General features: G+C 39.7%; 2 protein-coding genes across 2 annotated transcripts; one reads left to right on the forward strand and one right to left on the reverse strand.

Annotated features, from left to right (window-relative positions):
- Positions 1-1,713: 1,713 nt before the first annotated feature.
- Positions 1,714-9,386, forward strand: pou1f1 (POU class 1 homeobox 1). Its single transcript, XM_029459438.1, has 7 exons — positions 1,714-1,849; positions 3,497-3,658; positions 4,277-4,375; positions 8,200-8,463; positions 8,614-8,778; positions 8,984-9,044; positions 9,146-9,386. The coding sequence occupies exons 1-7, from the start codon at positions 1,714-1,716 to the stop codon at positions 9,384-9,386; spliced, it is 1,128 nt and encodes a 375-aa protein (XP_029315298.1).
- A 2,877-nt stretch (positions 9,387-12,263) lies between these two features.
- On the reverse strand, positions 12,264-24,671 carry chmp2ba (charged multivesicular body protein 2Ba). The gene is made up of 6 exons (XM_029459653.1): positions 24,429-24,671; positions 21,548-21,639; positions 18,614-18,808; positions 17,358-17,460; positions 17,044-17,150; positions 12,264-14,463 (listed from the first exon to the last, which is right to left on the reverse strand). Exons 1-6 carry the CDS (start codon positions 24,460-24,462, stop codon positions 14,350-14,352), a joined length of 645 nt encoding a protein of 214 aa, XP_029315513.1. The 5' UTR covers positions 24,463-24,671; the 3' UTR covers positions 12,264-14,349.
- Between the last annotated feature and the right edge of the window lie 2,485 nt (positions 24,672-27,156).

Here is a 27,156-nt window from a genome sequence, read left to right on the forward strand (position 1 = left end):
CACACCTGCTGTGAAATGAGATTTATCAAAATCTATTTTGATTTGCTTTGCAATTTGTCTCAAAGGCTTTCTTCATCAGTGCTCAGTCCCCTTGTGTTTCGTTTAATCAAACAAGTGATTTAAGACTCACGTCTATCAAGGTGCAGATTGAAGGGGAGAGATGGAAAAAACTGAAATAATATATTTGGATTTGTATTCCTACAAATGTGACACAATTAACAAACATTTCTTTTCAAAATATTTCAACGTGGGAATGTGTCAAACTGTCCATAGACCTTTTATTTACAATAAACTTGAGTGAATAAAAGAGACTCTGTCAAAAGGACTGAGTTCATCCAGTCCAAATTTACACTGCATGCTTAAGCAAGTCGAATCGTGCCTGCCACCCACAAGCTATTTTCCACCTGCTGCCCACCTACATCAACAATAGTGAAGCAGAGCCCAGGACAAACACAAACACAAACAGACACAACACAATGGTGGCCACGCTCTTCAGATTAACCTTTCTCCTCCCCGACGAGACCTGTTGTCTTTACCTAGAGCGCTTGGCATTCAACACAATATGGACACCATACGGAAACAATACTAACCTTTTCTCCCGCTCACTCTGAGATGATGCCACATAATCACATCCAAAATCTCCTGAAAGGCAATTAAATGTCTGAAGTAAAACAAGTGTATTTTCTCAAGTCACGATTAGCGTTGGTTGAGGGTACACACATGCAAAACAAAGCAAATGGCTTGAGACAATTTGTGGCAAAGTTGCATACTATCTTCTGTAATATCACATAAAACCAAACTGTGTCTTTTTTTTTATTCTAATGAGCACTCTCAGTGTTCACTTTACTTTCACATTGCAGCAACAACACGACCCTGCAATCAGGGAGAGAGAGAGAGATAGCGAGAGGGGGAGAGGAGGGAGGGGAGGGGAGGGTCTCGGGTTTCTCAGCCGCTCTGTACCCTAATCCTGGATTTGAAAACGGGATGAGGAGAACGCAGGTAGGGACAAACACAAGTAATAACAACACTGACATGGGATTGGTAGGTGGGGGGGTGAGCGGCTCGATAGGAAATAGGGAAATAGGGCGAGAGAGGGGTGGTCAGTATTAGGTGGGTGGTATATAAATGCCTGCAAGGGCGGTAAAATGTTGAGGGTATGACAGACACTGGCTGACCTGCATCTATAATAGTGAAAAAGAGACAGGGACATGCAATGCAGAGGCCTCATTGAGAGAAAGCTCATCACACATCAGTGATAGTAACTTCAATCTGAAACTCATCACTATTCATCTTCGAGAGTCTTGGCTGAGGGTACAGATGTGACGTAAACTGCGACGACTTCTGGCTGAAGTGCTGACGTCCATTTTCCCTTGAGAGAACAAAAGGTAACGGTTCACAGTTTTCTACCTGCATATTCCCCAAGTGACTAAAGTGAGAACTCTGCTTGGTTGAAATAGGGAGTGAAGGAAACAAAGAAGTCAATACAAGAAGTGAAAAAAGACAGCGAGAGAAAAAAAAAAAAACAAGGCAGAACAAGAGACAAGAAAGGAAGGGAAGAGATTTCAAGAGGATAAGAAAAGACACAAGACAAGGAAAGCAACAATGGGAGACAAGATAAATTAAAGCAGGAGAAAACAAAGAAAAGAAACCAGGCAAAGGATCCCGTCAAACTTCAGTGCAACATTGGGACCATTCGAGAGAGGCCAGAGAAGAATGGCGTGCCAGGCATTCTGCGCCGACTCTTTTAACCCACTTGCAGGAGATTCCCCTTTACCGATCCTCATGCACCACGCCTCTACCGGTGACTGCCTGCCAGCCAGTTCCCATTCTCACAGCATGGCTTCTGCAGGTAAACTGTCCTGTAATGTTAAAGACATTTTCCTTTGTATTCTTCATTTGCATTCTCCTCTGTTGTGCTTTAGCCTAGCCTTGTTATTTGGTCTGCAAAGGTTAGGCTTTCACGGTTACAAAGTAAGAGAAGATTGGGAATTTATAGTGCCTCTATGACATGGACCATGACCACGAACGCTATACGAAGAGCGCGTATTGGCATAGTGCCTTTTCTTGCTGTGACAGTGAGATTTACTCATGTTAAAAGTGACTACACAATTGATTATATAGTAAGTCTCGTGGGTGGGGTAGATAAGCGATGTCTCGTGTAGTTGCTCCTATAGACCTCTAATTGAACCAACAGCGATCGACTCCCCATGCTGATGCTTCCTCATCAGGGCACAGTTGTGTTTTCAGGGAATTGGGAGAATGAATTGGATTTGAAAATACATTTATTCAAAGCCAACCCAAATTATGTAAATGTATTTAATCAGCTGGTTTGGCCCAGCTGTCTCTACTCAGTGGATAATTGCATTGAGGAAATGTTATCGGTATGGCAAACTCCCCAAAGTCTTTTTTACAATGGAGCCTTATGAAGAAAACTTCCTGTGGGTTTTAGTGACTGCTGATTGTTAGAGCTTAGAATATATCTGATCAGATCATGGAGTATTATTCATACAACGCATTTATATATGCCAGCAGGTTAAACATATCTTCCAAATAGATTTTCCAGCTCAGACAGTACTGTACTTGGGAAATCTTGCTGGCTTATATATTTGTTTCTGACTTCCAATGAGTCTATGAACAAAATGCAAAAAATGGCGATCGAAAGTAAACGGAAAAATAAGTACAATTTGAAATAATTAAAGAATAGAAATCGCAATTATGTCAGACATTTCCTCACAATTATTTGTATAAATGTATGAGAAATCCTCAAACATGAGATACAGAACATAGACACTGTCTCTACATAAATGTTGGTGGTACTGTAGCAACACATTAGTGCTTGAAGTGAGCACCAAGCTGCATACAAAGATGAATACATGAATAATTATCTAATTAGCAGAGGACATGATCAGAACAATGTTCAACTATATTTAAATACAGTAAGTAGAACTGAGCATCTACAAAAGCAAAGGATTTAAAGATGAGTCTTTATCAACCGTAGCTGGGCAACAGTGTAACATTAGTTGTCATCTCAAGGGTCGGTTTCTCGGGTTTTAGAAGCGTAGGTGTTGGCTTGCTGCTGCTGCTGCTCTTCATAGGTTAATTTCAAACCACCTTTTCAGAAGATTGTGTAACATGTGATATATGTCACATGTTTACAGAGCAGCTTAAAGCTGTACCAGCATCCAATTCGATGCATTATATTCTTTTAAGGGAAGTACAAGAATATTTGTAATGGGCTTTCATTGGAAAGTTTAATGGGTGCATGAGAAACTGCATGCCGACTGTCCATTTCTTTAAAATATTGTTGTATCGTATGTCAATTTCAATTTGATTATATAATACAAATGTTTTCAAAACACCATGTTAGTCAAACTGTAGTCTGGACTGTATTTTAACCTGCACTATGATCAGATCCAAACTAATGCTCCCCAGTTCTTAGTTTGCTAGTTTGCTTTTTGGTCTCCGATCACATTGTAACCACATTTGTCTCCATCAGTATCATCTGGGCTGTCCCTGGGCCAGCCCTCCAAGCGCTCCCACATGCACCTGTCCACCTCCTCCCTCGGCAACGCTCTCGGCAACGCCCCCCCGGGCCTACATTACCCAGTCACCCCCTGTCACTACAGCAACCAGCAAGCCACCTATGGCATGATGGCAGGTGAGTGGAGGTGATGGAATTTGTGACAACTATTGCAAGGCTGCTTTTAATCTGTTGGTCAATCAACAAACAAATAATCATCAAGAATTCTGATAGTCATTGAAGAATTCAACTAATTTATTACGCAATTGCTGCTGATGATGACAGCGGTAATGGGGAGGGTGGTATTGATATGATGATGGCATGGATGATGACCTTATTGATAAGAACTGAACTGAAAATGATGGATTTGGATGAGATGTGCAGACAATAAAAATGGCATCTCTCTCTCTCTCCCTCCCCCCCTCCCTCTCTCTCTCTCTCTCTCTCTCTCTCCTCCTCGCTCTCTCTTTGTCTCTCTGTCTCTCTCTCTCTCTCTCTCTCTCACCCTCTCTCTCTCCCTCCCTCCCACCCTCTCTCACCCCTTTCTCTCTCCTCCCCCCCCTCTCGACCCCTTCTCTCTCTGTCTCTGTCCCTCAATCTCTCTACATCGCTCTCTCTCTCTCTCTCTCTCATCTCTCTCATCTCTCTCTCTCTCTCCTCTCTCTGTCTCTGGCCCTCATCTCTCTCTCTCTCTCTCTCTCTCTCTCTCTCTCTCTCTCTCTCTCTCTCTCTCTCTCTCTCTCTCTCTGTCTTTAGCTCAGGAGATGCTCTCTGCCAGTATCTCTCAGACTCGTATCCTGCAGACATGTGGTGTCCCTCACCCCAACATGGTAGGCGGTGCGAACCCATTACAAGGTAATGATCAGATATAAACTCTCACTATCTGTCTCTTTCACACACATGCACGCACACACGCACACACACACGCACGCGTACACACACACACACACCACACACACACACACACACACACACACACACACACACACACACACACACACACAATAATAATTCCCTTTCCTGGTCTGAAGATAAATCTTATAAAATTGAGCAATTTGTTTATTCCCATTACATTTTCAATTTGCTACCAGTTAAAATCGATCTCAGTCTTGATTACTTCACCAAACGCTTGAGATCTTCAGTGCACTTGTTAAACATAACTGTCAAAGACGACTTGTCACTCGCTCTCAATCCTGCAGAGAGAAACACATGAATATAGACGTTGTTATGTGAAAACTGTCAGGGGGAATGGTATTGTTGTGAAGAGATTTCCAATTTTTTCATGCATCAAGATTCTGGTGACAAATTCAAGTCATTCATCTTTTTATAGCTGCCAGAAATACTTTTCACAATTAATATTTAGCTTCATATAGATTGATCAAGCAATTCACTTTTTGTATATAATTTATAATAAATAAGGTTTATAGTACAATTGTGTTTGATATAATCAAGTCGGAGCAAATACAGAACAAAACGAATGAGACCTCAAAGTTAACCCTGCTGGCACTGTACAATTAACATTTGCAAAGGAAATAAGATTGCAGCTTTTCTTTTAACAGACGACATTGATAGGATTTTAACCGCTTGAGTGTAGCCCCGGCAACATCTATCCAATCCTGTAAATGGTCTAATAAAATTGTATTGTCCGCAGTGTCCCAAGGCTGTGCTGAAATACATCAAGATTTAAATTAGACGGCTGGCCACATTTATTACCTGCAGGAGGTCATCACAAAATGAAACTTGCTCAAAGTGCTCAACAACAGCACTTAGCAGAGGGATATTTGAAAGGAAAGGGCAGAAACAGAGTTAATAGCATTTAACAAAACTCTGTAATTATGTGAACTGGGTGAGATGAGGTCGCAGAAGAAATTGGCCCTTTAATTTTTCATTTTTAAAGCTGCATTAATCTTTTTTTTATATTAACAATGGCACAAATGACTAAGTGTAATGTGAAAGGTGTCGCTTTATGAAGCAACAGAGAGTTATCAACTCTGGAGTTCCCTCAGCTATTTGCAGCTTTTTATCCTGTTTTACCAAATCAACCTTCAGCCACAGCAGTCAACTGTTTAATCGCAAAAAATAGCACACAGCTGACCATTTCATAGCTAAAGAGGCAAATATCTTCCTCAGTCGTTGGTGGAGACCAAAACAGAGCTAAAACTAGAATGGTACTCGGGGAGTGCAGAAGTTGTTCTTCTGACTTTAGGCTATTCATGAGCTTTAAGTTGTAATGTGGAAACAACATACAAAGAAGATGAGTTGTATTTTATTTGTCAGAGTGTTCAAACAGTACGTTGATATCTGTTTCCGAGTTGTTATTCCGACTTGAGAGGTCATTCACATGAATTATTTGCGTCAGAAAGTCTTTTTTCCAATTGTTCTTAAACCCCATGAATGAAAGTGAAACATAATTTGTGTTTCCGGCCCGTAATTCAGATGATTCTTTCTTTGCCCTTTCTAATCCTTTGCACCAAGTTTCATGAAAATCAGGCCAGTAGATTTTATACAATGCTGCTGACAGTCAAACAGACTAACTGAGACGAAAACATAACCCCCCCCCCCCCCCTTTGATGGAGGGGATGAAAGTGAATATGGACTTACATTCATCTGGTGGCCAGAAACACAACTCCAAACAAATACTAATGCCACTCCCATCATGGATGTGTAAATAGGCAACTAAGATGTCGGGCAACTTTATAGGGTAATACAAAGTTTAGCTCCTTCAATATACATGACAGCAGTATGAAGTCTGCTCTCTATCTTTGCTCAGCATGAAGCTGCTGATGCTGCCACACTCTTTGGATGGTGTACATAGCAGCTAGAGGGTCAACGGCCATGTGCAAAAAGGCTTTTGAGATGCTTTCACATACCCACTGTGCCCATATGTGTATTCAAAGGGGCTTGTTGTCCAGTCTGTCTCCACAGCACACAAACAACTGCTGTGTGCAGTGTAGCAGAGCAGTGTGTACACTCTCCAGGGACCAGTGCAGGCATCAGGCACCAACGAGGCAAAGTCTTCTCTTTTTCTCCAACATGGTGAAGAGAACAGAATGCCTCTCGCTGGATCATCCAGGCCCCAATGATGTTCTCAGGGGTAAAGAGTTTGTGCCCAAATCCCTTCAGTAGTAAACAAATGAGGTACAGGGATACTTCAGAGGGTGTTCACTCTCCGTTCTGATGTTGATGTTAATATCAGTATCTTAAATCACATTAATGTAAGTGACATCTGACGACTAAGCTCTTCTCTATGATAACATCTTGAGCCCTCTAGGTGGCTATATTTGAGAAACTAGCCTTTTTGCCACTTATGGAAACCCAATCATTTTGTACATTTTTGCTGCATTTGGTATTTCTGACACTGTATTCCTCCAGGGAGAGTCGAAACTGGCTCAAACACCGCTGTTGGAAGGCAATATTCAGCTGTCAGAGTTTTTTCAGTGTTCTATAGACAAAAATACTGCTATGTGCTACACATGCCTGATTTTAAATGAGGAGTTGTAGGATTGCACAAGCTCTTTCTGATTGGCTAATATTTGTAAACATCATTTCCCTGAGCAAAGTCAGTGAGTGGTTAAGCCAACAGAGCCTTCTTGAAACCTGTGTGAATGTTGATTAGTTGGATACACTGGATCTGACAATGAAGTTGTACAATATGATATAATTTACACTGCACTACAATCCACTGACACAAGAGGGGAGTGTTGCATTGCTCAGTATAGATATAGTTTAAACAATGTCGATACAATCAAAAGAAAATAATACTTGTGGGATAGTTCAGAGTGGATTGAAGCCATTTGGCTGCTGTCAGATTCAACTCACAACACAGGTATTACCTACTGTCTGTTCCTACAGTACGATGAAGTAAAACGTATCAATGCAGTTGTTTTTACTTCCCCTGCAGCTGTGCTGTGCTGAGTGCTGATGCAATGAGAAGCATCGCATTCCAAATAACAATTAGTCTTCCACCCATCTGCTACTCTGGCAGTAATCTGTCATGAATACTAACTAAAGGAAGAAACTAGTGATTGGCAGCAACAGCCACCAGCTCCACTGCAGCTAACATTAACAGCCACCTTAAAGAAATCATAAACAATCTTGAATATTAGGTTTATAGCCTGTGGTGTGTTTTACAACATGAACCAGTTTGAAAAGGTTGTGCAATGTGTTTTTTTCTAGACAACTGAACAAAGAACTGCAGAATATCTGGAATATATTATGTCAGTGGACAGGGGAAATAATACCTATTCATGAAAACACATTCAAATGATGTGATTAATTTAATAATCACCTTATTTGAATCTTTTTTAATCTTTTTCAGTGAATGGAGCTGGCTCAGGTGGGAGTTACATGGGGTTTCGTAAGTGGCTTTCTCACTTACAAAATATAATGTTGGGGTGACAGATCTCAATATGTACTATATACTATATATTGGCTATTATAGCAAAATGATGTCGACGATACAGAAATATAGACCTGCTGGTTCAGGGTAGTTCAGAGTGTCTCGGAGGGGCATGTCAAAACCTTTTTGTGCCGAGGAAGTAAAGGCTGTCAGAGTACATGTGGGAAAAGGAGGTCATGCTGCTTGCAGCACCCTTCTGACAGTCTGAGGGTCTCCCTTGAGAGTCCCACTATACCAACTATTTCTTTCTCTCTCAAGATGTCTCTCTTTCTCTCTTTAGGGTCTCTTACTCCTTGCTTGTACAAGTTTCCGGATCATGGTCTAAGCAGTGGCTCCTGCGCATTGAGCCATGGTTTCTCCTCACTACCCCCGGCACTCCTCTCCACTGATGAGGGCCCTGGGGTCCCGAGTATTGGAGAGATAAAAACTGACGGCCAAAGGAAGAGCATGCGCGATTCCGAAGATACCCCTGCCATGGACTCCCCACAGATACGAGAGCTGGAGATGTTTGCCAATGACTTCAAAATACGAAGGATCAAACTTGGTGAGTTGTATTACTAAATAGTGGAAAAACGACCATCCAACTGCACCAATCAGAGACCTTACCAACAATGTTTCTGTGTTTGCACTTGCCTTGCTTCTCCTCTGCTCGTGGGTTTTCTATAAAATACTTATTTTCCATTTTGACCTCCAGGCTACACGCAGACTAATGTAGGCGAGGCTCTTGCTGCAGTGCACGGCTCAGAGTTCAGCCAGACCACAATCTGCCGCTTTGAAAATTTGCAGCTGAGCTTCAAGAACGCCTGCAAACTCAAGGCCATTCTGTCTAAATGGCTTGACGAAGCAGAGCTGGCCGGTGGTGAGTCACACACAACCACTCCACTCCATCAACCCCCGTTTAGAGAATGTATTGAAACATAATCTCTACCTGTGTTAATGTAATTTGTAAAAGCACTTTTGAGTCATTTGATGCCCCCTCATCACATGATGCATACATCAGTGAGTTGTGAGCAGTTTCTCTTCTACTATCAACATTAACAACATATTGTTTTTCCTTCCTGCAGCCTTGTACAATGATAAATTAGGAATGAATGAGCGGAAAAGGAAAAGGAGAACAACTATCAGGTATCAACTATTAGGAGAAAAGATACAATGCATACCATACAATAACGTTTTAGTTTCATAGAGTTCATCTTCTCTTCTCTCTGCCTTGTTCCCCACTGCAGCCTGGGAGCTAAGGAGGCTCTGGAATGCAGTTTTGTGGAAAAAAGTAAGCCATCCTCCCAGGAAATAGTCCGGATAGCCAAAGGCCTCCATCTTGAGAAGGAGGTGGTCAGAGTCTGGTTCTGCAACAGACGCCAAAGAGAGAAACGGGTCAAAACCAGCCTCAACCTCAGCTCCTGTTTGACCAAACTCAACCCACACTGCATCACACAGATGAGCAAAGCACAAAGACCAATGACGTAGTTAAAGGCTCACTTTTAGTCTAATGGAGGCTTCTTCACGACCACAGCTGGTGAACATGTGCTCTGTTCAAATCAAATGTCTGACAACGATCACTCCATCATGAAGTGGAGTTTTACCCAACAGGAAACAGAACATAACAATAACAAGAACTGCCCTCACCCTGCAATAAGCAGCTTGAGCAATTTCATTGATTATTCAGATGATAATATATATCCTGTGAAGGTCAGCCTGACAAGAAAACAACAACTGAAAAACACTCCAGCTATAAAAAAACAAAACATGAGTCATTGTCATGTTGTAACTTGACTCCAAAACAACAAGCGTTGATTTAATTTAAAGAGACACCCCTTACTGCTAAGTGCTCCGGCATTTTTATGTTCTTGTTTTTTATTTTGTATTACTATTTACTTGAAGATAAATGTTTCTTTACATTATTTCAGTCTCCACATGTCCCAGAAAGAAATTCCATTCCCAGAAATATGCATAAATGTCAAAGAGCAGCCCGATAAACCAAGTCATGTGAAACTGTGAAGATGAACCTCATATGATCTGCTGGTGTGACTCGCTACCATGACCTGGCATTTAAATGTACTAAATCTTGACTGTGCCTTGTTTTCTATTTGCTTTATGAAAGCATATCATTTTACAGACCAAATATAATATAATGTATCAGCACCAGAGTGAAAGTGAGCACTCATATAGATGTGTGATATTATGTTCTTTCTTTCTTTTCAAGAAAAAAGGGAAACTTTATTTTTAATTAAATGTTCTACATTTACATCTGCATTTGTGTTGTAGTTGTATTTGTTTGTGTATTATTATTATTATTATTATTATTATTATTATTATTATTAGATTACCTTTCTTATGAAAATGTTTGTTTTATTTAAATGAATATAGCTGTGGTTAAAAAAAGTAATATATTTAAAATTTCTCAACAACCTATTTATTTGATACCTAATATATTATGTTGATCTACTATACTGAGTACAACCTCCTTGATTTATGGTTTGACGTCAGGGATATGTGAAACGTTCTGACATTTTCTAGCAAATGGATCTGCTGTTTCCTTATAAGATAGATTTACTTTTGTTTATGGATGTTATGCTTTTGATGTTGCTGCCTTGACAAAGTGTCATACGAAGAAGAACATCATCCAGTCAAGGCTCTGACCTGGTTGGGATGACTGATGTGAAACGTCTTCATAAAGTGAAGAAACAACTTTGCTCTCGGGCAAAATCTAGGCCTTTATGTTCAGCTTACATCAGGTAGCATTAATTGAAGCCTGGAAGGGATAGAAATTACACGGCCACGTTATTATAACCTATGTAAGAACGTATTGTAGACCGATAGATATGAAATCCCATCATTCAACTTGATTGAAAATATCCAGTAAATATGCCAAAGACGGCTGGTTAGTACAACAATTTATACTTGTACTGAACTATTGTCTTTCACTTCCCAGGCACTGAAAAGTAAATCAGTTTAATTCATTTCTGACAATAAAGGAGAATTCTGCTTCATGTACCATCTCTCATTTTTACTAATGTCATTATAAGCCTCTATGAATACATCAGGACAGGGCGGCAGGTTGTGTGTGCAGCATGAACCGAACATTCCACGGGTGTGTCACTGGGGATTCATAAATAAAGCTAGAAGACATCTTAATTCAGGAACGAGCCGCTACCACTGTGATTCATGCACAGCAGTCTCACTGGAGTGCTGTCAGGGGAAATAAATGCAGCAGGGTCGTCGACTGACAACACGTTTCTGAGGCTGCACGGTGGAAAGTTATAGGCACGATATGCTGAATAGGATAAAACTAGTAGGCTTCGAAGTGCTGCTCCGCCAGAGGCTTTAACAATGTCGCTCTTGAACTTCTCCTTCTCATCCCCACTTTTTATGTATTCAGAGAACATTGGGGCCACTCCACTTGTTTAATTTTTAACAATCCGTGTTCTATAATTCTGAATGTATAAACCTGACGCAATATTACTGAAAAAATCTGAGTCGGTGAATGCAAAATGTTTGTATTTGAATGTCTTGTGCTCAAAGGATCATACTGGTGAGTTTTTCTTTTTGTTTTACACACATTTGGATCCATCTATTAATTGTTTTTGTCTTTTTGTATGATATTAAAATCTCTCGAGCGTCTCTGAAAATACAGAATATATTTTCAAGAGATGATCCCAGCAACTTTATTTTCTTGGGAGACTTAAGAGTCCTCTGTGTCTGTCATCATATTTTAGAACAAATGTACATGTTGAGTTTTTAAACTTGCTACTTGGTACAGTCACCTAAATTGCAGATATAAGAATAAACTTTCTAAGATTGTGTCAATGGCCCAAAAGCCCCTGACTCAACTTTTTACATTAAGGCCAGGAAGAAGTATCCTGGTAGATACTGTAGCTCCCATCCTCCCTTCAGCCAGTTAGAGCTCCGTGGGGACGCCACAGAGAAAAATGAATGAAAAGTTTAAGTCAATATTCCTTCCTCAACAAAGGCACGGCGAAGATTTAAGTCACAAACATCATGAACTGTTTGAAGGTGTAATATGACCTTGTCTATGTTTAGTTTTTACTAACTGCTTGTCGGCTTTTTATGTTGTCATTTCTGCTGCTTGATGAGCCAAAGTCAAAATAAAAGATTATATTAGCAGATTGATGCTCGTTGTGAAGGAACTTGAGCAGGTTTCAAGAGTTTCCCATTCATATGAAATTGAATGGGAACAAAACAATACATCTGAACAAGATAGAATTGAAAACTAATATATATATATATATATATATATATATATATATATATATATATACATATATATGAATCATTTGCAGTTTCTAGTCATTTAAATGGAAGAAATTAAGAGGCAAACCAAACTGTACCTGAAGAAACTTTATTCATTATAAAAGCCATAAACCCTTTACAATGACTAAAACAAATAAAGAAGAGTATACATACACCTTTCTTTCAAAAAAGTGTGAACATGTCCTAACATGGAACTGCACTTAAACGATGTTGAACTGTGTTAAACGTCGTTTCCGCTCACAATCACAATACACTGTCAAAAAGGTAGAGGAAAGCATGATTTACTAAATTAATTGTGTATTGTACATGTCAGATGCATGCAATTTGTTTTGGCAATGGGAATCAATGTGGGAAGAAAAGGCCATAGAGAGAAAGACAAAGACTTAATATGTCTCTGTCAGTCTGAGGGCCAGCTTCAGCTCTGAAGAAGAGAAGACATCTCTTGGATCACAGTAGAACTTTCGCAAACACTTCCATCATGTTGTTGTTGCTGTAGTGTGTGTGAGGCAGCTTAAAATAACATATGACAGTAACTGCACAGCAGCTGAAAGAGAGGAGCGACTGCAGAACCAGAGTCATCCTACAATCCCTGTGTAAACCCCATGTCCAGTATAAGATACACAATCAGATCAACCAAGAATTAAAAAAGAAAATCCAAAAAACTCATTAGATTTTTCAGAAGCATCTAACAATCGATTCAAAACTCTTCAATAGGTCATATTAGTCTTACATTGTGTACATTTGTACAGCATCCCGTCTTCGGCGGTGCAAATTAAATGCTCGCCCTCGAATCAACACATCTCACCATCTCATGCACTATGTTGAAGGAAAGTGAAGGCCTTACCCTCGTCAGTAACACATTTCACATGCATATGTTTGTCTGAGTTACATCATCTCCAGTAACTATGGTAGCGTACCTAAGGATTTTAAAAAACATGATCATTAATTAGCTAGTTGCTTCATTTGTGTGGCGACAGTGATCAGGTTGTTGATGATGCTTTTTCACTTGCATGGTGAAGTAACTGTGTCCCATTCCTGAAACCCCGGGATATTCCACCCACATAACAATAACATACGTGCACATGGAGTAGAGGGTAGTTTGCCTCAGAGGAAGAGAATCACGTAAATGTTGTGAGTAGGAAAAACACAAGTTCCACCTGGTCACCGACATCCCCTAAAGCTCTTTTTAGTTACCATGTTTTACTCATTAAATCTTGCAACCGTCTTTAGCCACGTAAAAAGCTGATAAGACTATTTGACTTAAGTTAGACCCAAACATCAGACGGGTAAAGCCAGTTCCACGGTCACATACACTGTAGCCCTTATAAAGACAGAGGTGGGTGGTAAACGACAGTGTAGGAGGTTCAGAACTCTTTACGTCAAACATCTATTGTTGGTCCACCTTCCTGTGTCATAATAAATATTATTTTCGCATTAAATAGATCAGTTGTTCTGCCTTAATGATCTGTAAGGCAACCTGCTGAAGAAAGTGTGAGTATGTGCGTGTGTCTGCCTGTATGCCTTTGAATTTCTTAAAAGGGACAGTTCAAAATCAAAAAGTCCATGTTTCCTCTTACCTGTAGTGCTATTTATTCATCTGGATTGTTTTGCTAGCTAACGTTAGAGCTCAGGCGAGGACAACATTTATGATTACGCGTCACGAGCCTCTCGTCCATGCGTAGATGCACGCTTCCTTCTGTGCAGTGATACAGTAGAAAGAAAATATTTCCTACTTGAAACTGCGCACAACAAGGTCTGCGGATGATCTTGAGTAATCGGGTCATGATTTCTCAAAAGACACATTGCTGTTGAGTTTTTCAAACTGTTTTGTTTTTGCACTTTGAGCCTCACAAACCAAACACCATGTAGCTCCATTATATTCAAGAGAATGCAAACATCTCTACGGCCGATATCGGCAACACTCTGCAACTCACACCAAAACAATCTAGATGGATAAATGACACTTCAGGTAAGAGGAAAAATATGTCTTTTTGATTTTGCGGTGAACTGTCCCTTTAATGTGTTTGTTTGGTGTGCACCCTTTCTTACACCTGTAGCATCTCAACAATGACAAATCCAATGTGTCTAAAAAAGTCTGTATCAATCAGTATTAATGTCGCACAGGTTTATAATGTGAACATTAATACAGAGAAGACAATTAGTCCACTCCCAGTGCTCGGAGCTGTCTCTCGATCTCGTCGTCGGAGATGGTGGCCTGTTTGGAGGAGGCGCCGCTCGGGAGGCTCTTTCCTGCAGCTGGAGCTCTCACCATCTGGAAACACGCATGGGCAGAAAATCCCATTAGCAGGCACACTCAATTCAAACATAATAACACACACACACACACACACACACACACACACACACACACACACACGCCTGTCTACTGCCACTCCAAGCCAAATGTAAAAGACCTGTTCAAATTTGATAACAATTATATTGGACTCGTATTAACTCCACGCCACAATTCATACTGCATGAATACTTTGTGATGCCCCTTTATGTAGATCTCAATTATTAAATGAGCTTTGTATTTGCTGAAAAACCGAAGCCATTTTTTGGCATATGTGATTTGCCGTAATTACAACTATTATACACTAAATTATAGTTCCATTGAATATGACAAAACACAATACCACATATGGCTGCTCATTTCCTTATCATTATATTAGCTTCTCCCAAAACTACCATAGTTTCTGAGTCTTGTAGCTTCCTTTCAATTTTAGGTTTGATTGTTTTATTGTTTTGATTTTCCAAGAAGTGCACAATACAAGAGCATTCAGAGAATGTTCTGCTCAATATTTTATTGGGATAGAGCAGGAAATTACCCCCCCCCCCTATTCATAAACAGTTTTGCAGGTTTTTATGAATCTCGCCTGTTTGTTCTCTCCAGCGGTGGGCTTGTTTACGGGACAATGTGTGTGTGTACACTGTGTTATGAAAGGTAATAACTCATGAAGCCCCACAGGGGGAGCCAGACGCAGCAGATGGGCAGCCTGGCACTTACAAGAACATAAGTACATAAGAGCTGAAGGCGAGCCCCACCATGTGGCAGCTGGGGTTTTAACAGTCGAGTAAAAGCCATGTGGAACACTTATTGTTCAGTTCATTCTTATGTGTAAAATGTGCTATTACATTTTCTCAATTGTACCTGAATAGTGAAACACTTAGATACAAATAAAGGAAAAAGGCATTTAAGTGTTTTCAAACAGAAGGAAGTATAAGAGACCATTTTACAGTCTCGGCTGAGTCAGTGATCTACTTTAAGTCCCTCTTAAGATAAACTTTTATAAGAGAGCCTTTCCTAATTTGACTTCAATTTTTATTTCCTTTAAACCATCTTTTATTTCCTTAAAAAAATGTCTTTACCTATTCTTACATGTTTATACAATATTGTTTTTTATACAGCAATTTTTATTTTATTTAATCCATTTTCTTTTAAGGCCCTGTCACACATATCCGTATGACAGAAACGTATGCTGGCGTATATGAAAATTACGTGTCCAAATACGTCCAACTTTTCATCGGATTGGAAAAGTGAACATATACGCATGTCTAACCTATTGATAGCGCATCACTTACTAATACAAAATGTATCAGACGAATACCCAACGAATGCATAAGATATACAAAAAATATGGTGTATACAAAATATCGGCAACACGCTGGTGTACGTTGATATAAGGTAAGGCATAAGTAGTATTCGTTAAGAGCTCACTGTGTTACGCTGGGGTGCGTTGTTGAACGCTGATGTTTTGAGCATGTTCAAAATTACTGGACGTACCCGACGTGTGCTTCATAAGATATGCAGACGTTACGTGACGTTAGACATACGTGAATACGGAATACGTGTGTGAATATTTACCTACGGAAATATAGTACGTGAATACTTACCTACGCAAATATAGTACGTGAATATAGTACGTAAATACAGTACGTGAATATAGTACGTAAATATAGTACGTGAATATAGTACGTAAATACAGTACGCGAATACTTACCTACGTAAATATAGTACATGAATATAGTACGTGAATATAGTACGTAAATATAGTACGTGAATACTTACCTACGTAAATATAGTACGTGAATATAGTACGTAAATATAGTACGTGAATATAGTACGTAAATATAGTACGTAAATACAGTACGTGACTACGTTAGAGGAACGTTAGATATAGGCTACGTTGGCTGACGGTGAACCCTACAGCCAATGTATTGATAACGAGTGGATACCCTATTCCTACCCTATGTTAAGATGATGCCTGACGACGGAGTAACTTATTAAACGTGTTTCTACAGTACAGCTAGCAGTTCAGCATTCTAGCCGTTCTCCAGCATCAGCATGACGTGAACCAGATGGCACTTTTCCAGCTCTGTTGCCAGACGCTCCGATACGTTTTAAATAAGTGGTTGACATACGTATAATAATTTGTTATGTATTCGTTATGTATACGTCAGCTACAACACCGCTGTGGAAAGGTTGGACGTTTCTGCCATATGGAACTGTGTGACAGGACCGTATGTCTGCCGTGTTCGGCAGTATCGTCTGCGTCCTTCTAACGATCACAACTTACCCTTAATTTATATCAACCTATTGCCGATATTTCGGCATACGTTTCTGTCATACGGATATGTGTGACAGAGCCTTTAAACCTGATAATTTATGACTTCTGTTTTATTTTGCTGCCTTTCTGAAGCATTTCGAAACGGGAAGTTGTGCTCTATAATAAGATTATTACTATCATTATTGTGGTTATTATTATTATTATTATTATTATTATTATTATTATTATCTTTTCATAATAAAAGGTAGATTCTCCATTTCTCGCTCTCATTATGAATTTCTTACCTTTCCTGAGATCTCAATGCCGATCTCATCCAGAACCTGGTTGACAATATCCTGAGATTCCTCTTCATCCCCAGACTCATCAAAGATCTCATCCAGAGTGTCGTTAACTGGACAGGTGAGACAGGGAGAGAGACGATAAGGACACACAGGTCAATTAAATCAAACACATTGATAGCTTAAAATAAAACTAGTAAATGTATGCATGTGTGAATGCTTGTGTGTGAAACAGAATAGTCGCTCTATATTATTGTTTTGGCAAGCCTGTAAATACCAGAGCTCTTTTGTGTGTGCATGTGTGTATTATGAGTCCTTACTCATGTCCTCGGTCATGTCCATCTTCATGTTCTCCTTCTGGAAGTCCTGCATGGTCTTCAGGGTCTTCTGTGGATCCATCTTTTTATTCACTGCTTGCATTGTCTGCACACATGATTAAAAGAAAAGGTTAGAGAATCATTGTTTTAAGATGTTAAGATGTTAAGCTAATACTGAGGAGAAGCAGGATACTGTAAGAAGAAACAAAACTGCAGTAATATAATGTAACGTAGCTAATAAGCATGACCTTTATGCTGGACTTACACTGACTTGTATATAATATGTGCCAAAAGAAACAACTAAATAAAGCTAAAATTTGAGTTTAATTAACATATAAAGAACCTTTACTCTCACAGACAATGCTCCAGGGTAAATTGCATTTCATATTACAGACAAAGCAGTTTCCCGAGAAACAAATTCAAGATGATTTCTGCACTTATTACAAAGCGATGCGTGTCCCGAGGTAATATTAGTTTGGTTGAATAAGGGCTTTAGAAGACTTGCTCTGCATTCATTATTAGCAAGTTAGGATAATAGAAGCACTGAAAAAACACAGGCTAACTCTAAATTATGCATCTCCTTCCTGTGAAAGATCACAGCTGAGCCTGACACAACACATTAGATATATCCCGGTCTTTACTTAACTGTCGTTGACATACTGATTCAAACCACGCTCACCAAGAGGTGTGTGAGAAGAAAGTGCTGCACTATTCATTCATTCTTCTTTTCGAGGAAATTCTGACTATAAACAAACTTTGCGTGAGTCTGTCAAAAAACAATTAACACATTTTGTCACACACACACACACACACACACACACACACACACACACACACACACACACACACACACACACACACACACACACACACACACACACACACACACACACACACACACACACACACACACACACACACACCATTAGTCTGAAGCCTAATTATATTTGACCTGTGTATGTTTGCGCAGTCTGGCTCTGTACAGTACATCGCTCGTGGCCAATTACCACCTTTCACACTTCATTAACGACGACGCCACCAGACTTGGCTTTGAACATGAACAGATCCCACATTAATACTTAAATTACAACACTAAAATATTAAACACTGAAACTGGTTCATATGCAAAACAGAAACACGCCTAACTTTTCTAAAAGTGAGTTGAACGTAGTGGATATTAAAAGTCTAAAAAGCCATTTAACTTGACATTTTTTTAACCTGACCTCAGACCAGTTGAAGGACAGGGTCCAGGGTCTTACCTTGGCTGTGGAAGACATGGCGCCGGCCATCTTCATTTGTGAGTTCATGACCTTTGTCTGCGTAGACATGGAGGTGACTTTGGAGCTGACGGCGTAAGTGCGGTTCTTCTGCTTCCTCAGCTGGACCAGCTGCTTGGCCAGAATCTTACACGCCTCTTTGTTACCACTCTTTGCCATTTTCTTGATTTCAGCCTCCTGAAGGGGAAGAGGAGAATAGTGAGTCAATTTTAGTATTAGAATGTGAGTACGCAAATTTAACAAATTATTGCGAGTATGCACAAAACATTAATGATAATTATAACAATGGAGTCCATATTACAGAATGGTATTGTATGACGATGGGGCAGCCACTAACAGCTCTACATTTTAATTCAACTGTATAGATATCTGGAACAAATCCATTGAGGCTCCACTTAAGCCCAAATGCTTCCTGGTTTATTAAGCAAGTAAGTCATCTGCCTAACAGTGAAAATAAGAATTATATTTAGAGATAATGTTCCGGGGTATAAAGCATATAAATGAAGAAAAACAGAGAGTTTAATGCTGCACATAATGCAGATTGGCCATAGTGGAGCAGATACGTTGCTCTTCTCAGTGAGCACCACCAATTGTCCTTCTGATTTCAGCAATACGACATGCTTAACCGTGTCAAAAGCCACATTAAAAGGGTAAAACAACCTAAATTAAGATTTCCAATATGTTATTTCCATGAGCAAAGAAAGTTCCATCAATATTTGTGAACATGAGCTACTCTCTCTCTCTCAAAGCCAGAAGCCAGTGAAGTAAGTCATTCCCCTGGTGCTCCCAGTGTCACCTATAACATCTTCCCCAATTAATTCTCTATGGAGCCATTCCAGATGTTGACATATACTTTTAGCACTCTAGTTTTGGGTTTTTAGGAGAGACTTGTTCATGTTTACTAATATGTTTGGACTGTCTTAAACCATAAGAATACCATATGAATTTTGAAAAAGGTTCCCCTTTAAGATCTTAAAAAACCAGACGGAATAATCTGCAGTCGTTTCAAATGCAACTGACCCGAAAGGCCGGTGTCTGTGCCTTGGAGGGTTCTGAATGGGAAATCCACACCAATGCCATTTTTGAAGGAACATTTTAGATGTCCATTAGTCCTTTACAGCATCTTAACTGGCTTTCCTTGTCTCTGCATTATAAATAGTGTAATGCTACTGATCTTATGACTTGCTAAGTGCTACCATGATTGTCTCTAACTGTAAGTGTAGCCTACTCGTGCATACATAAGTTAACTTTGCATTGATAACAGATAATAGAAATATATCTGCAATGCTCCAGAGAGACCAATGTGTTTACAAATATACACATAGTAAATTCAGTCATCTGTATCAGGGCTTACACAGTGGCAAGCAAATACATGCTTTTAGCTTTGGTAAACATCAGAAACTACACTGAAGCCCTACAGGGATCCTGTGTGTGGGCAGGAGCGTTTGTGAGCCTCCCAAGAGACATGAGTGGAGCTGCAGGTTACAGTGAGCGAGCCAGGCCTCTCAGCACTACGTACAACAGACGTGTGTGTGTGTGTGTGAGCTAAAAGCATCTTCAGAAAACAACAATCAAATATTAATGTTTGATAAACAATAGACATTCTGTCTCTGGGTTTCTCTCTCTCACACTCACACTCTCTCTCACACATGTAAAGTCAACCTGTGCAAGAAAAAAAGGCACAAAATGACAATAATAATGTCAACTGCACTGTCATCTGAAAGAACTATGAAGGCTTTAACGGGGAAAAGATCCACACGAGAGCAGTGGGACTGGGGCTGATATGAAGCATATAATATCTTATTTACCGTCATGTCAGAGAAGGAGGGGGGGGGGGGGGGTATGAGGGGGTAAAGGGGTGTGATGGAGATATAGTGCTCTCCTAGACATGAAGGAATGCAGCACACATTTGTGAAGCTGTTATTAGACTTTGGAACTGAGAATCTTTATGTGTAAACAAAGATTTTTCAGCTTCAATTAACTATCGAGTAAATGTTACATATTTTGCAACAATTTAAATGTTTTATCAACTTGTGTTTAAATGTTTTTTTGTTTCACAAAGCCACATTTAATACAATTTAAAAATGTTCTTCATGGCGTAAAATTGACCTAAAACCTGTCTAACAACAAAAATCAAAGTAGATTATTTTATTAACCAGATTTACTGAAACCTTTTAGTCCTATACAACGACATAGGGAATTAACAAATTCACTCAAATTGTACTTTCACTTTTTGGGGGGATAACCTCTGCCCTGTGCCATTTTAATGCAGTATCTGCATATGAATGTGTGTATGGGGGGACAGACAGTCATGATTGTGCTAAACTGCTAATATAGGTAATTTCCATTTCTTAGCGAAAGTATCTCTTATTCAAAACGGGAAACAAAGCTTTAATAATAATAAAAAAAATTCAAAACTAGACTAATTAGCGGAAAGCATTAATGAGGAATTAAAAAACTGGTTCCCCAGGGAGGTAATTATGTCCTGTATGATATTTACTTAATACAACAGAGTGGAGAGGCTTCTTTCATCTTTCAGAGAGGAAAATGTTATGTGTGTCTGCAAATCTGGCCTTAGCGTGTAACTGTGTGTGAGTGTGTGTGTGTGAGAGTAGTCTGACTTGCCCGAAGCAAAGCAACACCAGATCATGCTTGTCTATTCATTTAGACCCATTAGCCAATCAGGCTTAATCCCACACTGTAGGAAGTGGATGTAATATGCATCTCTAGCTATGTGTGTGTGTATCAGGAGAGCAGGGGGGGGGGGGGTCTTAATTAAGCATTGATGCAATATGTAGAAATATATGGAAAATGCCTTGCGTAGATAATTTTGTCCCCCAGACTTGTGTCTTATATGTGTGTGTGTGTGTGTGTGTGTGTGTGTGTGTGTGTGTGTGTGTGTGTGTGTGGTCCCACCATTTGTTTCTCTTGTTTTTCCAGCGCTGATCTGTCCCTGGTGATCTGCCTCTGAGTGCCACGCAGCTCCTTAGACTGTTCCTTGATGATGTCTTTGGAAAGACAGAAGGGAAGAAAAGTCAGCACATATTTTGGAAAAGCGACAATAACTGAACATTTATAACAGATGACTCTCTGAATCTCTTCAGAATTTATGTGATTGATTTAATGTATTACTTTTACCTTTGAGCTTATCAAATATTTAGGCTTGGTTAAGCTGAAACACGATGGCTTAGTCAAAAATCTGACCTAAAAATACAAAACAGCTATGTGCCATGTGTAGTGGTGGTAAGACGACTCCGGACTCAAAATCTGGCAACACTCATGAGTTGCATAGCAGACAAAAAATGCCGACAGCTGAACGGAAAGCGCAAGAATGTGCAGAATTATCTTTTTTCTTCTTCTATGTGGTTTAATTATGGAAAGCGTCTTCACCATTTCATCTTTTTTTATTCTCAGCGCAGTATAGATGAAGTAGTAACAAATTGCACTGTAAGATAATTATCTTTTTTTTTTTTTTTTTTCTTTTTTATAAATTGCGTCAGAAAGGGCGTGTCTAGGTCAGCTGCACGGCTTTGGAAGAAATCTAAAACATCTATTCAGAAGCGTACTGGTGACTGTGAGCCTGTTAATGCGCCCACATACACACACAATACCTCAGAGTAACAAGCAGCATACTGACATGGCTAACTGTGGAAGTGGTTGGTTAGACAGCTCACACCAATATTAAGTCAGCTCTAAATCCACCGCCAAACACAAAGGGGCATCATGTGAGATAATGTATGACGCTGAATTAACACACTCCTTAATGACTTGTGAGTGATTGACAACATGAGCAATCAGTGTGACACAAACACCTTCAGGACATTCAGAAAGTCTCTATTGTAGACACTGATGACTTATAACCTAAACCAGATTCAATCTAACTCTGAGGTGATTTTGGATGTTTCAATATACAGCACAGTACACACAATATATTTTAAGACATTTAAAATATATAACAAATCTCCAAGCTTTAAATAAAGTTAACATTCTGTATGAGTAAACACCAAAAACACCTTTAACAGGTCAAATGAAGGAAGAAACCTCAAAAAAGCAAAAGAGAAGGCGTCCCGCTTACAGGACAAACAGTTGCCAAAAGACGAGCAGAACTGAACAATACATCCCTAAGCAACTGATTCAGCATCAAATTCATAAGTTGCTATATGTTGTAAAAGGAAACATGACTTTGGAAAAAGCAAACCACTGTCAAAAAATGCTTCTTCTTTCTGAAAAGTTCAGCATTCATGAACTTGGCCGAGACACGTCAGTGCGTTGGAACACTTGTAGGAACGACGCATATGTACGTACAAGGTGACGTGCCGCCAACGTTTCAAAGTGGGAGGGATATCGTCCTACAAATATGTGTGATGTAACCCCCCCCCATCCATTCGCCAAATAACCAGAAACCACTTCAGCCACCTTACCCAGGGCAACAACGAACAAACTGTGCCCAGAGAGCGAGAGATGAGAGAATTTAAGAACGTGAGATGGAGACTGCAAAATGTCACAGCTGAGAAGACCGGACAACGGCTCGGCGTGAGGTGGAGGTAACGCGGCACAGTAAGTAAAGTATGCAGATGATCGGTATGGGTGAAACTGGAATGACAATGATGGGAGGAGTAGGTAGGCGGTGCTGTGAAGAAATTTGCCTTAACCAACAGAGCATACTTTTTAAACATGCAGATGATATACTTTGATATTTTTACAGAATTATCCACCCAAATAAGTTTGAGGAGGTGAACTTTAATCTGCCCTCCGTCTGGAAACAGCCCTAGGAGTCAATATAAATCAGTATTTGAAATAGAATAATTGATTCATTAAATTTGATAAAAGAGAGGCTGGTTTTCCATTTTGACCTTGTAAGGCTGGTTACCTAGCCTGGAGTCAAATAATGAAATATTTAGATTGAAAAGCTTTTTTTTTTTAATAGAATTTTGACATACAAATTAATTATATTTTGCCTTTAATTGTTTATCTTATATATTGCTTTTTGACTGATGTTTCTTATTATTGCTCTGTTTCCTTTGCTGTTGCAAATGTGCCCTCCATGAGACGAATAAAAGGATTATCCTATTTAAAATGACCACATTGAACTATAAAAAGCACAGCATGCTATAATGTCATATTTACATTGGAGTATTGTATCTCGCCCTTTGTGCTACAGTTGCAGTCTGTGTGTCAAACACTAACCAACAGTAACGTTAATAGCTTCCCGAGACAAAAAAATGTGAGATAAGAAATGATGAGTAGCCCTTGGGTTAATTTTAACAAATAAATATAATTGCTAAACATGTATGAATTAAATATAAAATATAAAATATTATTATAATTATAATATTATAATATTATATATTAAATACTTAAAATATCTATTTGACATTACATATTCGAAGCTCTCTTTTTTGTGATATTTTGGGTTTATGTTTTCTATTGAGACATCTTGTGTAGCAAGCCAGAAAGAAACCTTACTCCCATATGGATTTAACAGATAGCTAACAACTAGATCAGTAAGCGGAAACTAACCTGCACGACCCTTGTAACAAGTGACACCACATAGTGTTGTTCACAGTTTCACGGTAACGTTAATACAGACATTTAGGTCACAAATAGCATTTTCACCTAAGCTAATGTTACATAAAGTTACTCGGCGCTGGTTTTAGGCTTCAGTCAGCAGTGACTGATGACTCAGAACAGGCCAAACAAGTTAGTGATAAATGGGGAAGCTCCTTTCTGATGGGAACAACACAGCAGTCTGTGGCTAAAAACAAGTTAGCTAGCTTTTCACACAGAGAAAACTTACCATCGACAGTCTTCTTCTTGAAAAGGGAAGCCATGTCGCTGCTTTGTATCAACTGAAATATCAAAATACAAATCCTGTACTGTTATACTATGTGTTTCCTATCGTTAATACCGCCGTTTGGCCGTCACACCGGGCGGTGGGTCAGTTTAGCAGCTTGGGTTTCCTGGTTGACTTTCTGTTGTCGGAGTTCCTCCCTCAGCTGACTGACTCAACGGCTCCACTGACGTCACGGCGGGACTCTCATGCCGCCTTCAATGTGCCTCGTAAAATGCCCAATCTTGATCAGAAAAGTGTGACTCACTCGTCAAAACGATGCCAATTAATGAACAAATGCCAACACGGGTGTCACCCGTCTATGTTCTGTTGCATATAAACCCTATAAATGTCTGGATTACAGAAAAATGTCACCTGAATGACAGCGTGTAAGATTGCACCCAGTTGTCCATGTGTCTATGTACAGGAGTTGAACAGGAAAATGCAGACAATAGTGCAACTGTCAAAAATGATTCTGCATTGTGAATAAACAAATACAATTCATTGTGTTTAAATTGAGAAATTGGGACCACTCTTTTGGTATAAATATGTCCATTGGAAATAGAATTACAATATTCCATGCAGTAAGTGAAGGCAGCACGAAGGCAAAGCAACTGATAATAAAATGTTCATTGGTAACAAAGGCATTTCTTATTATTGCTTCATGATAAGGCTAAGCAAGCAAATTAAGTCATATTGAGTTTGCATGGATTTTATTTTTCACATTTTCACATTTACAGGATATTTAATACAACTGATGTCTGAATTGGTTTCAGTCTTTTAAGTGGGTTTTTGCACGTTGCGTATGAAAGCAGTCTATGTATGTAGGCATGTTATCAGTACATACACTGGTCATAGCACACAAATATGTAAACTGTTTTAAGGAAACACTCCATTTCCTGTCTATAAAATAACCCCTACGGCTTCTCACGGCATCATAAATTCTGTTCTTCTCAATTTCCTTCCTCCTCTCCTTATCCCAAGAGGTGATGCTTTTCATGCACTCCAGCATGTATTCATATATTCATATTGTCTTATTTCATGTTGATGCTGAGAGCAACTTTATGTGCAACGGTGGGATTCTTGAACCATAACCAACTCAATTTGGTCCATGTGTGTGTGTCTGTATTGTAGGTGGCGGTGGGAGGTAGCACAGAAGATGCACTGGGGGGGGGTCTCAGCCCAGAAATAGTCAAGGGATGCCAAGTTATGGCTGGAGCAGAGGATAGAGGGGTGACTTTGAGGAGAAGGAGAGGAGGATTGGTAGCCCTTAGCTCTTTTCCATTTTTCCAAAGAGGTGTGTGTGTCTGTGCACCCACTTGCCTGTGTGCATCAGCATGTCGTCCTGAGGCGTTGTTCTTGTTAAGGTTATTAGGGAAGATGTTTGGCGCTAATCAGTGGAGGACTACAGGGACACCCACTAAACGGCCTCATCATCAGAGGGCCCCAGTGGTGATAAATCTACCCCCAAGCAACCAGAGGGCCTGCAGGTACCCAGCCTGTATCTGTCTCTGGCTTTGCTGCTACAAAGTAGGAGCATGTAAATCGATATACGGCGGTGAAATTTGGGACTTTTTATACCTGATTGATAGATCAGGCATTTAGTATTTAATGTATGGAGGGCAAAACTTGTCCAGTTTACAGATAGTGAGTACGAGTGCAACATATTTTGTGTTAGGAGGTGCAACCAAGGACAACAATGTAAAAACAAATGAACAAAATACAAAGAAATGCCTCTCTTCTCCTTTTCATTTTCAATGTCTTTCGGCATCACCTACTCCCCTTTTTCTCAACTATGCATGTCTCTTATTCACCTCCTCTTCCTCTCAGTGATCTAGCCCAGGGCAACAGACATGTAATGTTAGGGCACTAACTACTGAGTGTATGGACACACACAGCAGAGAGAGACCTTCATGTGTGAAATGAGATCTCTGCTCAATCAGTGGGAGTCGCAGCCATAAAGCACATCAAGCTTTTCAGCTTTAAGGTATCATCGAACAAATTGCACAGACTGTGGAGTTATTCTTGTAACAACTGTGTTTTTTTTTTATCCTCTTCGCAGATAAACCTATTGGCTATTTTAGTTCCTAACAACTACACAAAACTGAGAGGGTTCTTTGTTTCTACATGTTGGTTTCCAAACACTTTTGATTCTTGAAATTTTAATTTAGACACACAAATTGTAATACAAAAACTCTCACTTGAAACAACCACAGCGAAGACAATCCTGACTCACTGTCTCATTTTCAATGTCTCCAATTGCTGCGCCCTATTTCAGCAAAACCACGGATTCCATTATTTTTATTTCTATTTTGTCATTTGCAATATAATTTCAACAAAGCTCCCTCGGGCCTCCCCGGGATCTCATTCCCCATATATATCAAGCGTAAATCCTGACTCATAATAGGATATAAGATATGATCGTATGCTGCATTTTTCCCTGTGCCCCTGATATGTAGGCAGGCTGAAATATGTTTGTATGCAACGACAGAGAGACGAGGGGCTGTGATGGGAGGCACGGGATTTCAAGAGTATTTCTTGTCTCTGATGGATGGACACTTCACTGCTACACAGATGGAGAGAGATAGATGGAACGAGGGAGGGAGGACACAAAGAGTACCAGTGGGATTAAAGGAAGAGGAGAATAGAGGGCAAATTCACAGAGAGGAAGATAGAGAAGAGCAATGACAGGGAA

The sequence above is a fragment of the Cottoperca gobio genome, chromosome 21 (genome assembly GCF_900634415.1).
Source record: "Cottoperca gobio chromosome 21, fCotGob3.1, whole genome shotgun sequence".
Classification (NCBI taxonomy): Eukaryota; Metazoa; Chordata; class Actinopteri; order Perciformes; family Bovichtidae; genus Cottoperca; species Cottoperca gobio.